General features: G+C 34.9%; 1 protein-coding gene across 1 annotated transcript in view; it reads left to right on the forward strand.

The window, feature by feature from the left end:
* Window positions 1–3,426: 3,426 nt before the first annotated feature.
* The window catches only part of ATP4A (ATPase H+/K+ transporting subunit alpha), a 40,928-nt gene continuing 26,577 nt past the window's right edge, over window positions 3,427–17,777 (forward strand). The window contains 1 exon segment of the mRNA XM_075840926.1: window positions 3,427–3,569. Within this exon segment, the coding sequence (XP_075697041.1) occupies window positions 3,558–3,569 (12 nt within the window). The 5' untranslated portion in view covers window positions 3,427–3,557.

The following is a 17,777-nucleotide window of genomic DNA, read 5'->3' on the forward strand; positions in this document are numbered from 1 at the left end:
ACATGTGACAATCCTGATCCTACAGATGAACCCAAACCTGAGAGACCCTTAAAGGTCCCATGTGTCACATCAATGCACAATGACAACCACTCACCAGACACCAGGGACTGGACTACAAACCACTAAACACCAGGGACTGGACTACAAACCACTAAACACCAGGGACTGGACAATAAACCAGTAGACACCAGGGACTGGGACAATAAACAACTAGACACCAGGGACTGAACAATAAGCCACTAGATACCAGGGACTGGACAATAAACCACTAGACACCAGGGACTGGACAATAAACCACTAGACACCAGGGACTGGACAATAAACCACTAGACACCAGGGACCGGAGAATAAACCACTAGACACCGGGGACTGGAGAATAAACCACTAGACACCAGGGACTGGACTATAAACCAGTAGACACCGGGGACCGGAGAATAAACCACTAGACACCGGGGACTGGAGAATAAACCACTAGACACCAGGGACTGGACTATAAACCAGTAGACACCAGGGACTGAACAATAAACCACTAGACACCAGGGACTGGGACAATAAACCACTAGACACCAGGGACTGGACAATAAACCACTAGACACCAGGGAATGGAGAATAAACCACTAGACACCAGGGACTGGACAATAAACCACTAGACACCAGGGACTGGACAATAAACCACTAGACACCAGGGACTGGACAATAAACCACTAGACACCAGGGACTGGACAATAAACCACTAGACACCGGGGACTGGACAATAAACCACTAGACACCGGGGACTGGAGAATAAACCACTAGACACCAGGGACTGGACAATAAACCACTAGACACCAGGGAATGGAGAATAAACCACTAGACACCAGGGACTGGACAATAAACCACTAGACACCAGGGACTGGACAATAAACCACTAGACACCAGGGACTGGAAGATAAACCACTAGACACCAGGGACTGGAAGATAAACCACTAGACACCAGGGATTGGACAATAAACCACTAGACACCAGGGATTGGACAATAAACCACTAGACACCAGGGATTGGACAATAAACCACTAGACACCAGGAACTGGATAATAAACCACTAGACACCGGGGACTGGAGAATAAACCACTAGACACTGGGGACTGGACAATAAACCACTAGACACTGGGGACTGGACAATAAACCACTAGACACCGGGGACTGGACAATAAACCACTAGACACTGGGGACTGGAGAATAAACCACTAGACACCGGGGACTGGACAATAAACCACTAGACACCGGGGACTGGAGAATAAACCACTAGACACCAGGGACTGGACAATAAACCACTAGACACCAGGTACTGGACAATAAACCACTAGACACCAGGGACTGGACAATAAACCACTAGACACCAGGGACTGGACAATAAACCACTAGACACCGGGGACTGGAGAATAAATAAACCACTAGACACCAGGGACTGGAAGATAAACCACTAGACACCAGGGATTGGACAATAAACCACTAGACACCAGGGACTGGACAATAAACCACTAGACACCGGGGACTGGAGAATAAACCACTAGACACCGGGGACTGGAGAATAAACCACTAGACACCAGGGATATTAGGAACAATGCTGGATCTGCGATCTATTGGGTCTCCTGGACTGGCAATTTAGAAGGCACATAACCTTATATAAAAGCGGTACATTCATTCATTGTGCTGCTGTCCTCTGCATTACGGGGGGTCATTGTGCCCTTTTTGGTGCCAGGGTCTGGTTGTGACTGGAAACTCTGCCCCATATAGCATTGCTCTGGGGTGTAATGAATGGTGAGCTGCCCCTTTAAGTGCAAACTAAACACCAGTTGGCAGTCTTGCCCGTACACGTCTTGTATGACTGTGGGGCCGGCGTCTCTTGGCTCGTGGATCCTCTGACGTTCGTTTCTGGTCTTCTGTAACGAGTGAAATACATAGAGAAGACGCATCACAAAAACAACGTGAAGTAATGTCAAATCACAGGAATCAAGGAGGAAATGACAGAAATATTGACAAGGCATTAGATGAACAACTGACCTGCTGTATCTAAGCTTAGCAAGTGTGAAACAACATCTGAGAACCACAAAGCAACACATTCTCCACTCACTACTGAAACATAAACCAGAAAAAGAATGAAACGATGTATCTAATCCTACAATGTGTGATACAGTCTGCTGAGCCGTGTATCTAATCCTATCATGTGTGATACTCTCTGCTGAGCCGTGTATCTAATCCTATCATGTGTGATACAGTCTGCTGAGCCGTGTATCTAATCCTATCATGTGTGATACTGTCTGCTGAGCCGTGTATCTAATCCTATCATGTGTGATAATGTCTGCTGAGCCGTGTATCTAATCCTATCATGTGTGATACTGTCTGGTGAGCCCTGTATCTAATCCTATCATGTGTGATACTGTCTGCTGAGCCATGTATCTAATCCTATCATGTGTGATACTGTCTGCTGAGCTGTGTATCTAATCCTATCATGTGTGATACTGTCTGCTGAACCTCTGTATCTAATCCAATCATGTGTGATACTGTCTGCTGTGTATCTAATCCTATCATGTGTGATACTGTCTGCTGAGCTGCTGTATCTAATCCAATCATGTGTGATACTGTCTGCTGAGTCTCTGTATCTAATCCTATCATGTGTGATTCTGTCTGCTGAGCTGTGTATCTAATCCCATCATGTGTGATACTGTCTGCTGAGCTGTGTATCTAATCCTATCATGTGTGATACTGTCTGCTGAGCTGTGTATCTAATCCCATCATGTGTGATACTGTCTGCTGAGCTGTGTATCTAATCCTATCATGTGTGATACTGTCTGCTGAGGTGTGTATCTAATCCTACCATGTGTGATACTGTCTGCTGAGCTGTGTATCTAATCCTGTCATGTGTGATACTGTCTGTTGAGCTGTGTATCTAAATCTATCATGTGTGATACTGTCTACTGAGTCATTGTATATAATCCTATCATGTGTGATACTGTCTGCTGAGCTGTGTATCTAATCCTATCATGTGTGATACTGTCTGCTGAGCTGTGTATCTAATCCTATCATGTGTGATACTGTCTGCTGATCTGAATATCTAATCCTATCATGTGTGATACTGTCTGCTGAGCTGTGTATCTAATCCTAATATGTGTGACACAGTCTGCTGATCTGAGTATCTAATCCTATCATGTGTGATACTGTCTGCTGAGCTGTGTATCTAATCCTAATATGTGTGATACTGTCTGCTGATCTGAGTATCTAAGCATCTCACTTGTGCGGTTGATATTATATTGATGTGCGGCTCATATTATACGGCACAGGGGCAGATATTGAAGGACAGGAGAAGGTTCTGTAATCTACATGTCCTTCTTTTATCACAGCCCTGAGATTGGATCTTACCTACGGACGTAAAGGTGCAGAGTGAGGAGGGGGGTGCACGCCGAGCCTCTGGGTGGCTCCATCTCCTGGGCTTTATAAGGTGACCTCAAGTCCACGCCAAGATTTGTTGGCCACAACCATCAGTCCGATCACAGTCCCCGAAACACCAAAGCAGCAAGATGGGGAAGAAGGTAAGACAATACATGATGGGGAATGTAGTTCTGACTTGGTATCACACATGATAGGCTTAGATACACAGCTCAGCAGACAGTATCACACATGATAGGATTAGATACACAGCTCAGCAGACAGTATCACACATGATAGGCTTAGATACACAGCTCAGCATACAGTATCACACATGATAGGATTAGATACACAGATCAGCAGACAGTATCACACATGATAGGATTAGATACAGGGGCTCAGCAGACAGTATCACACATGATAGGATTAGATATACAGCTCAGCAGACAGTATCACACATGATAGGATTAGATACACAGCTCAGCAGACAGTATCACACATGATAGGATTAGATACAGGGGCTCAGCAGACAGTATCACACATGATAGGATTAGAAAAAACAGCTCAACTGAACGTATCATACATTACAGGCTTAGATACACAGCTCAGCAGCGTACTGTCCCTGGAGATTATTTTATAATGAAAATCAGCAGAATGTAGTAAATAAATTATTGTCGCTCACTATGATGATTTTCATCTCTTTGGTTTGGGGTTTCTAATTCATTTCCGTTTTACATTGATATTTTTGAATTTTCATCTTAGAGACGACTGTAAAATAATAACTCACAGACAGTGAAAAAAATATTGACAAAGATACGGAATTCCTACTAAAAATAACAAAATACATGTGAAGCCCCTTATTTACTTTTCTACAAAATATTGACAGAGTTGGTTATGTGCTCTCCCACAACACCTTGAGAAAATGGGTTGCCCATATGTGAAAAAAATATAATTACTATAATACTGTCTCCTATATACAAGAATATAACTACTATAATACTGCCCCTATATACAAGAATATAACTACTATAATACTGCTCCTATATACAAGAATATAACTACTATAATACTGCCCCCTATATACCAGAATATAACTACTATAATACTGCCCCCTATATACAAGAATATAACTACTATAATACTGCCCCCTATATACCAGAATATAACTACTATAATACTGCCCCTATATACAAGAATATAACTACTATAATACTGCCCCTATATACAAGAATATATCTACTATAATACTGCCCCTATATACAAGAATATAACTACTATAATACTGCCCCTATATCCAAGAATATAACTACTATAATACTGTCCCCTATATACAAGAATATAACTACTATAATACTGCCCCCTATATACCAGAATATAACTACTATAATACTGCCCCCTATATACAAGAATATAACTACTATAATACTGCCCCCTATATACAAGAATATAACTACTATAATACTGCTCCTATATACAAGAATATAACTACTATAATACTGCCCCCTATATACAAGAATATAACTACTATAATACTGCTCCTATATACAAGAATATAACTACTATAATACTGCTCCTATATACAAGAATATAACTACTATAATACTGCTCCCTATATACAAGAATATAACTACTATAATACTGCCCCCTATATACAAGAATATAACTACTATAATACTGCCCCCTATATACAAGAATATAACTACTATAATACTGCCCCCTATATACAAGAATATAACTACTATAATACTGTCCCTATATACAAGAATATAACTACTATAATACTGCCCCCTATATACAAGAATATAACTACTATAATACTTCCCCTATATACAAGAATATAACTACTATAATACTTCCCCTATATACAAGAATATAACTACTATAATACTGCCCCCTATATACAAGAATATAACTACTATAATACTGCCCCCTATATACAGGAATATAACTACTATAATACTGCTCCTATATACAAGAATATAACTACTATAATACTGCCCCCTATATACAAGAATATAATTACTATAATAATGCTCCTATATACAAGAATATAACTACTATAATACTGCCCCCTATATACAAGAATATAACTACTATAATACTGCCCCCTATATACAAGAATATAACTACTATAATACTGCTCCTATATACAGGAATATAACTACTATAATACTGCCCCTATATACAAGAATATAACTACTATAATACTGCCCCCTATATACAAGAATATAACTACTATAATACTGCCCCTATATATAATAATATAACTACTATAATACTGCCCTCTATATATAAGAATATAACTACTATAATACTGCCCCTATATACAAGAATATAACTACTATAATACTGATCCTATATACAAGAATATAACTACTATAGTACTGCCCCCTATATACAAGAATATAACTACTATAATACTGCCCCTATATACAAGAATATAACTACTATAATACTGCTCCTATATACAGGAATATAACTACTATAATACTGCCCCCTATATACAAGAATATAACTACTATAATACTGCTCCCTATATACAAGAATATAACTACTATAATACTGCCCCCTATATACAAGAATATAACTACTATAATACTACTCCTATATACAAGAATATAACTACTATATACTGCCCCTATATACAAGAATATAACTACTATAATACTGCCCCTATATACAAGAATATAACTACTATAATACTGCTCCTATATACAAGAATATAACTACTATAATACTGCCCCTATATACAAGAATATAACTACTATAATACTGCCCCTATATACAAGAATATACCTACTATAATACTGCTCCTATATACAAGAATATAACTACTATAATACTGCTCCTATATACAAGAATATAACTACTATAATACTGCCCTCTATATACAGGAATATAACTACTATAATGCTGCCCCCTATATACAAGAATATAACTACTATAATACTGCCCCTATAGAAGGGAATATAACTACTATAATACTGCCCCTATATACAAGAATATAACTACTATAATACTACCTTCTATATACAAGAATATAACTACTATAATACTGACCCTATATACAAGAATATAACTACTATAATACTGCCTTCTATATACAAGAATATAACTACTATAATACTGCCCCTATAGAAGGGAATATAACTACTATAATACTGCCCCTATATACAGGAATATAACTACTATAATACTGCCCCCTATATACAAGAATATAACTACTATGATACTGCCCCTATATACAAGAATATAACTACTATAATACTGCCCCTATATACAAGAAAATAACTACTATAATACTGCCCCCTATATACAAGAATATAACTACTATAATACTGCCCCTATAGACAAGAATATAACTACTATAATACTGCCTCCTATATACAAGAATATAACTACTATAATACTGCCCCTATATACAAGAATATAACTACTATAATACTGCCCCCTATATACAAGAATATAACTACTATAATACTGATCCTATATACAAGAATATAACTACTATAATACTGCCTCCTATATACAAGAATATAACTACTATAATACTGCCCCTATATACAAGAATATAACTACTATAATACTGCCCCCTATATACAAGAATATAACTACTATATACTGCCCCTATATACAAGAATATAACTACTATAATACTGCTCCTATATACAGGAATATAACTACTATAATACTGCCCCTATATACAAGAATATAACTACTATAATACTGCACCTATATACAAGAATATAACTACTATAATACTGCACCTATATACAAGAATATAACTACTATAATACTGCCCCTATATACAGGAATATAACTACTATAATACTGCTCCTATATACAAGAATATAACTACTATAATACTACCCCCTATATACAAGAATATAACTACTATAATACTGCCCCTATATACAAGAATATAACTACTATAATACTACCCCCTATATACAAGAATATAACTACTATATACTGCCCCTATATACAAGAATATAACTACTATAATACTGCTCCTATATATAAGAATAGAACTACTATAATACTACCCCCTATATACAAGAATATAACTACTATAATACTGCCCCTATATACAAGAATATAACTACTATAATACTACCCCTATATACAAGAATATAACTACTATAATACTGCCGCTATATACAAGAATATTACTACTATAATACTGCCCCTATATACAAGAATATAACTACTATAATACTGCCTCCTATATACAAGAATATAACTACTATAATACTACCCCTATATACAAGAATATAACTACTATAATACTGCCTCCTCTATACAAGAATATAACTACTATAATACTGCTCCTATATACAAGAATATAACTACTATAATACTGCCCCCTATATACAGGAATATAACTACTATAATACTGCCCCCTATATACAAGAAAATAACTACTATAATACTGCTCCTATATACAAGAATATATCTACTATAAGGCTGGGTTCACACGTGGCGGAATTTCACTTGAATTCCGCTGCGGACACTCCGCAGCGTTAATCCGCAGCGGAGCCGTTTCTGCATTGACTTCCACTTCTATTTAGAAGTGTTCGTTTAGACGATGCGTAAAATTCCGCTGCGGAGCATAGGCTGCGGAGCGGAATTTAGTGTCCGCAGCATGCTCTGTCTGTTGCGGAGTTGTGGCGAACTGGTTGCGGACTCATGGCGGAATTTATCCATTGACTTCAATGGAGATTCTCATTCCGCAATGAAGTTCGCAGCTGTCATGCACATGTTATGTGTGCTGCGGATGCGTCTTGCTTTTTTGACATGACATTTCTTCATTCTGGCTGGACCTATGTATTTCTAGGTCTACAGCCAGACTGAGGAAGTCAATGGGGCTCCCGTAATTACGGGAGCGCTGCTAGGAGAAGTCAGTAAATAGTCACTGTCCAGGGTGCTGAAAGAGTTAAGCGATCGGCAGTAACTGTTTCTGCACCCTGGACAGTGACTACCGATCCCAATATACAGCAACCTGTAAAAAAATAGAAGTTCATACTTACCGAGAACTCCCTGCTTCTGTCTCCAGTCCAGCTTCCCAGGATGACGTTTCAGTCTAAGTGACGGCTGCAGCCAATCACAGGCTAATAACAGGCTGCAGCGGTCACATGGACTGCCGCGTCATCCAGGGAGATCGGGCTGGATGCCGAAGGAGGGACGCGTCACCAAGACAACGGCCGGTAAGTATGAAATTCGTTTATCTTCACTAGGGAAAGTGCTGGCCCTTCTCTCTATCCTGCACTGATACAGAGAAGGGAAGCACTTTTACCGCAGTCCGCAGCAGCTAGTCCGCATCAATTTACTGCACATTTTGGGCAGATCCGCAGCAGAATCTGCAACGCAGATTCTGTGCGGCATTGATGCGGACAGTTGCGGAGGAAATCCGCCACGTGGGGGCATGCCCTAATACTGCCCCTATAGACAAGAATATAACTACTATAATACTGCCCCTATATACAAGAATATAACTACTATAATACTGCCCCCTATACACAAGAATATAACTACTATAATACTGCCCTATATACAAGAATATAACTACTATAATACTGCCCCCTATATACAAGAATATAACTACTATAATACTGCCCCTATATACAAGAATATAACTACTATAATACTGCCTCTATATACAAGAATATAACTACAATAATATTGCCCCTATATACAAGAATATAACTACTATAATACTGCTCCTATATACAAGAATATAACTACTATAATACTGCCTCCTATATACAAGAATATAACTACTATAATACTGACCCTATATACAAGAATACAACTACTATAATACTGCCCCCTATATACAAGAATATAACTACTATAATACTGCTCCTATATACAAGAATATAACTACTATAATACTGCCCCCTATATACAAGAATATAACTACTATAATACTGCCCCTATATACAAGAATATAACTACTATAATACTGTCCCTATATACAAGAATATAACTACTATAATACTGCCCCTATATACAAGAATATAACTACTATAATACTGCCCCTATATACAAGTATATAACTACTGCCCCTATATACAAGAATATAACTACTATAATACTGCCTCTATATACAAGAATATAACTACAATAATACTGCCCCTATATACAAGAATATAACTACTATAATACTGCTCCTATATACAAGAATATAACTACTATAATACTGCCTCCTATATACAAGAATATAACTACTATAATACTGACCCTATATACAAGAATACAACTACTATAATACTGCCCCCTATATACAAGAATATAACTACTATAATACTGCTCCTATATACAAGAATATAACTACTATAATACTGCCCCCTATATACAAGAATATAACTACTATAATACTGCCCCTATATACAAGAATATAACTACTATAATACTGTCCCTATATACAAGAATATAACTACTATAATACTGATCCCTATATACAAGAATATAACTACTATAATACTGATCCCTATATACAAGAATATAACTACTATAATACTGCCCCTATATACAAGAATATAACTACTATAATACTGCCCCTATATACAAGAATATAACTACTATAATACTGTCCCTATATACAAGAATATAACTACTATAATACTGATCCCTATATACAAGAATATAACTACTATAATACTGCTCCTATATACAAGAATATAACTACTATAATACTGCCCCTATATACAAGAATATAACTACTATAATACTGCTCCTATATACAAGAATATAACTACTATAATACTGCCCCTATATACAAGAATATAACTACTATAATACTGCTCCTATATACAAGAATATAACTACTATAATACTGCCCCTATATACAAGAATATAACTACTATAATACTGCCGCCTATATACAAGAATATAATTACTATAATACTGCTCCTATATGCAAGAATATAACTACTATAGTACTGTCCCTATATACAAGAATATAACTACTATAATACTGCCGCCATATACAAGCATATAACTACTATAATACTGCTCCCTATATACAAGAATATAACTACTATAATACTGCCCCTATATACAAGAATATAACTCCTATAATACTGCCCCTATATACAAGAATATAACTACTATAATACTGCCCCTATATACAAGAATATAACTCCGATAATACTGCCCCCTATATACAAAAATATAACTACTATAATACTGCCCCTATATACAAGAAAATAATTACTATAATACTACCCCTGTATACAAGGATATAACTACTATAATACTGCCCCTATATACAAGAATATAACTACTATAATACTACCCCTGTATACAAGAATATAACTACTATAATACTGCTCCTATATACAAGAATATAACTACTATAATACTGCTCCTATATACAAGAATATAACTACTATAATACTGCCGCCTATATACAAGAATATAATTACTGTAATACTGCTCCTATATGCAAGAATATAACTACTATAGTACTGTCCCTATATACAAGAATATAACTACTATAATACTGCCGCCATATACAAGAATATAACTACTATAATACTGCCCCTATATACAAGAATATAACTACTATAATACTGCTCCCCTATATACAAGAATATAACTACTATAATACTGCCCCTATATACAAGAATATAACTAATATAATACTGCCCCTATATACAAGAATATAACTACTATAATACTGCTCCCCTATATACAAGAATATAACTACTATAATACTGCTCCCCTATATACAAGAATATAACTACTATAATACTGCCCCTATATACAAGAATATAACTAATATAATACTGCCCCTATATACAAGAATATAACTACTATAATACTGCCCCTATATACAAGAATATAACTACTATAATACTGCTCCCCTATATACAAGAATATAACTACTATAATACTGCCCCTATATACAAGAATATAACTACTATAATACTGCTCCCCTATATACAAGAATATAACTACTATAATACTGCCCCTATATACAAGAATATAACTAATATAATACTGCTCCCTATATACAAGAATATAACTACTATAATACTGCCCCTATATACAAGAATATAACTAATATAATACTGCCCCTATATACAAGAATATCACTACTATAATACTGCCCCTATATACAAGAATATAACTGCTATAATACTGCTCCTATATACAAGAATATGACTACTATAATACTGCTCCTATATACAAGAATATAACTACTATAATTCTGCCCCTATATACAAGAATATAACTACTATAATAATGCTCCTATATACAAGAATATGACTACTATAATACTGCCCCTATATACAAGAATATAACTACTATAATACTGCTCCTATATACAAGAATATGACTACTATAATACTGCTCCTATATACAAGAATATGACTACTATAATACTGCCCCTATATACAAGAATATAACTACTATAATACTGCCCCTATATACAAGAATATAACTACTATAATACTGCCCCTATATACAAGAATATAACTACTATAATACTGCCTCTATATACAAGAATATAACTACTATAATACTGCCCCTATATACAAGAATATAACTACTATAATACTGCCCCTATATACAAGAATATAACTACTATAATACTGCTCCCCTATATACAAGAATATAACTACTATAATACTGCCCCTATACACAAGAATATAACTACTATAATATTGCTCCCCTATATACAAGAATATAACTACTATAATACTGCCCATATATACAAGAATATAACTAATATAATACTGCCCCTATATACAAGAATATAACTACTATAATACTGCCCCTATATACAAGAATATAACTACTATAATACTGCTCCCCTATATACAAGAATATAACTACTATAATACTGCCCCTATATACAAGAATATAACTAATATAATACTGCCCCTATATACAACAAGAATATAACTACTATAATACTGCTCCCCTATATACAAGAATATAACTACTATAATACTGCCCCTATATACAAGAATATAACTAATATAATACTGCCGCCTATATACAAGAATATAACTACTATAATACTGCCCCCTATATACAAGAATATAACCACTATAATACTGCCCCCTATATACAAGAATATAACTACTATAATACTGCCCCTATATACAAGAATATAACCACTATAATACTGCTCCTATATACAAGAATATAACTACTATAATACTGCCGCCTATATACAAGAATATAACTACTATAATACTGCCCCTATATACAAGAATATAACTACTATAATACTGCCCCTATATACAAGAATATAACTACTATAATACTGCTCCCCTATATACAAGAATATAACTACTATAATACTGCCCCTATATACAAGAATATAACTACTATAATACTGCTCCCCTATATACAAGAATATAACTACTATAATAATGCTCCTATATACAAGAATATGACTACTATAATACTGCCCCTATATACAAGAATATAACTACTATAATACTGCCTCCTATATACAAGAATATAACTACTATAATACTGCCCCCTATATACAAGAATATAACTACTATAATACTGCTCCTATATACAAGAATATAACTACTATAATTCTGCCCCTTTATACAAGAATATAACTACTATAATACTGCTCCTATACACAAGAATATGACTACTATAATACTGCCCCTATATACAAGAATATAACTACTATAATACTGCCTCCTATATACAAGAATATAACTACTATAATACTGCCCCCTATATACAAGAATATAACTACTATAATACTGCCCCTATATACAAGAATATAACTACTATAATACTGCTCCTATATACAAGAATATAACTACTATAATACTGCTCCTATATACAAGACTATAACTACTATAATACTGCCCCTATATACAAGAATATAACTACTATAATACTGCTCCTATATACAAGAATATAACTACTATAAGGGCATGACCACACATGGCGGAATTCCTCCGCAACTGTCCGCATCAATGCCGCACAGAATCTGCGTTGCAGATTCTGCAGCGGATCTGCACAAAATGTGCAGAAAATTGATGCGGACTGGCCGCTGCGGACTGCAGGAAAAGTGCTTCTCTTCTCCCTATTCAGTGCAGGATAGAGAGAAGGGACAGCACTTTCCCTAGTGAAAGTCAAAGAAATTCATACTTACCGCCCGTTGTCTTGGTGACGCGTCCCTCTTTCGGCATCCGGCCCGACCTCCCTGGATGACGCTCCAGTCCATGTGACCGCTGCAGCCTGTGCTTGGCCTGTGATTGGCTGCAGCCGTCACTTACACTGAAACGTCATCCTGGGAGGCCGGACTGGAGACAGACGCAGGGAGTTCTCGGTAAGTATGAACTTATCTATTTTTTTACAGATACATGTATATTGAGATCGGTAGTCACTGTCCCGGGTGCAGAAACAGTTACTGCCGATCGCGTAACTCTTTCAGCACCCTGGACAGTGACTATTTACAGACGTCTCCTAGCAACGCTCCCGTCATTACGGGAGCCCCATTGACTTCCTCAGTCTGGCTGTAGACCTAGAAATACATAGGTCCAGCCAGAATGAAGAAATGTCATGGTAGTAAAAACAATACGCTCCGCAGCACACATAAGATCTGCGGACTTCATTGCGGAATTTTGACTCTCCATTGAAGTCAATGGAGAAATTCCGCCATGAGTCCGCAACCAGTCCGCCACTGCTCCGCAACAGACAGAGCATGCTGCGGACACCAAATTCCGCTCCGCAGCCTATGCTCCGCAGCGGAATTGTACGCATCGTGTAAACGAACACTGCTAAATTAAAGTGAAAGTCAATGGAGAAACGGCTCCGCTGCGGATTAACGCTGCGGAGTGTCCGCAGCGGAATTTAAGTGAAATTCCGCTATGTGTGAACCCGCCCTAATACTGCCCCTATATACAAGAATATAACTACTATAATACTGCCCCCTATATACAAGAATATAACTACTATAATACTGCTCCCGATATACAAAAATATAACTACTATAATACTGCCCCCTATATACAAGAATATAACTACTATAATACTGCTCCTATATACAAGACTATAACTACTATAATACTGCCCCTATATACAAGAATATAACTACTATAATACTGCTCCTATATACAAGAATATAACTACTATAATACTGCCTCTATATACAAGAATATAACTACTATAATACTGCCCCCTAAATACAAGAATATAACTACTATAATACTGCCCTATATACAAGAATATAACTACTATAATACTGCTCCTATATACAAGAATATAACTACTATAATACTGCTCCTATATACAAGAATATAACTACTATAATACTGTCCTCTATATACAAGAATATAACTACTATAATACTGCCCCTATATACAAGAATATAACTACTATAATACTGCTCCTATATACAAGAATATAACTACTATAATACTGTCCTCTATATACAAGAATATAACTACTATAATACTGCTCCTATATACAAGAATATAACTACTATAATACTGCTCCTATATACAAGAATATAACTACTATAATACTGTCCTCTATATACAAGAATATAACTACTATAATACTGCCCCTATATACAAGAATATAACTACTATAATACTGTCCTCTATATACAAGAATATAACTACTATAATACTGCTCCTATATACAAGAATATAACTACTATAATACTGTCCTCTATATACAAGAATATAACTACTATAATACTGCCCCTATATACAAGAATATAACTACTATAATACTGCTCCTATATACAAGAATATTACTACTATAATACTGCCCCTATATACAAGAATATAACTACTATAATACTGCCCCTATATACAAGAATATAACTACTATAATACTGCTCCTATATACAAGAATATAACTACTATAATACTGCTCCTATATACAAGACTATAACTACTATAATACTGCCCCTATATACAAGAATATAACTACTATAATACTGCCCCTATATACAAGAATATAACTACTATAATACTGCCCCCTATATACAAGAATATAACTACTATAATACTGCCCCCGATATACAAGAATATAACTACTATAATACTGCCCCCTATATACAAGAATATAACTACTATAATACTGCCTCTATATACAAGAATATAACTACTATAATACTGACCCCTAAATACAAGAATATAACTACTATAATACTGCCCTATATACAAGAATATAACTACTATAATACTGCTCCTATATACAAGAATATAACTACTATAATACTGCTCCTATATACAAGAATATAACTACTATAATACTGTCCACTATATACAAGAATATAACTACTATAATACTGCTCCTATATACAAGAATATAACTACTATAATACTGTCCTCTATATACAAGAATATAACTACTATAATACTGCTCCTATATACAAGAATATAACTACTATAATACTGTCCTCTATATACAAGAATATAACTACTATAATACTGCTCCTATATACAAGAATATAACTACTATAATACTGTCCACTATATACAAGAATATAACTACTATAATACTGCTCCTATATACAAGAATATAACTACTATAATACTGCTCCTATATACAAGAATATAACTACTATAATACTGTCCTCTATATACAAGAATATAACTACTATAATACTGCTCCTATATACAAGAATATAACTACTATAATACTGTCCTCTATATACAAGAATATAACTACTATAATACTGCCCCTATATACAAGAATATAACTACTATAATACTGCTCCTATATACAAGAATATAACTACTATAATACTGCCCCCTATATACAAGAATATAACTACTATAATACTGCCTCCTATATACAAGAATATAACTACTATAATACTGCCCCCTATATACAAGAATATAACTACTATAATACTGCCCCTATATACGTTGCTGCAGTAAGTTGTGTATCTGTGGTAACCTGTTTAATTTGATTGTTACATCGCACATGTGACTACTTCACAACGCTCCGCCTTTCTGGACACATTTCCAGGTAATAATTTACTGTACAATTGACCGCTGCAGATATTATATCTCACTCTTATCGTATTGGTCTTGAATTCTTTTTAATCCCATAATAGTAAGTACATGGAGAGATGTTTGCTTAGTGTATTGTATAGGTGATATGTTATTGTAAGAGGTTATTACTGCTAAAGTCAAGATTACAGCTCACAGAAGGTTCTACGTAATCGCTGCAGAACATAAACAGTTCAGTTCAGTTCACTAATGAAATTAATGTAATAACTTCTGATCTTATCTCCGGTGATACAAGGAAATGGTTATAATCAGAGCGGAACATGTTCAGTGCTGAGATTTCATTACCAATTTAACGTGACGTAAGTCTTAGGAGTACAATAAAACTATTAACTTCTGATGGAGGCTAAATGTAATAACTAATACTGCCCCCTATGTACAAGAATATAACTACTATAATACTGCACCTATATACAAGAATATAACTACTATAATACTGCACCTATATACAAGAATATAACTACTATAATACTGCCTCCTATATACAAGAATATAACTACTATAATACTGCCCCTATATACAAGAATATAACTACTATAATACTGCCCCTATATACAAGAACATAACTACTATAATACTGCCCCCTATATACAAGGAATATAACTACTATAATACTGCTCACTATATACAAGAATATAACTATTATAATACTGCTCCTATATACAAGAACATAACTACTATAATACTGCTCCCTATATACAAGAATATAACTACTATAATACTGATCCTATATACAAGAATATAACTACTATAATACTGCTCCTATATACAAGAATATAACTACTATAATACTGCCCCTATATACAAGACTATAACTACTATAATACTGCCCCTATATACAAGAATACAACTACTATATTACTGCCCCCTATATACAAGAATACAACTACTATATTACTGCCCCCTATATACAAGAATATAACTACTATAATACTGCCCCTATATACAAGAATACAACTACTATATTACTGCCCCCTATATACAAGAATACAACTACTATATTACTGCCCCCTATATACAAGACTATAACTACTATAATACTGCCCCTATATACAAGAATATAACTACTATATTACTGCCCCCTATATACAAGAATATAACTACTATATTACTGCCCCCTATATACAAGAATATAACTACTATATTACTGCCCCCTATATACAAGACTATAACTACTATAATACTGCCCCTATATACAAGAATACAACTACTATATTACTGCCCCCTATATACAAGAATACAACTACTATATTACTGCCCCCTATATACAAGACTATAACTACTATAATACTGCCCCTATATACAAGAATATAACTACTATAATACTGCCCCTATATACAAGACTATAAC

This window comes from Rhinoderma darwinii, chromosome 10, assembly GCF_050947455.1.
Source record: "Rhinoderma darwinii isolate aRhiDar2 chromosome 10, aRhiDar2.hap1, whole genome shotgun sequence".
NCBI lineage: Eukaryota > Metazoa > Chordata > Amphibia > Anura > Rhinodermatidae > Rhinoderma > Rhinoderma darwinii.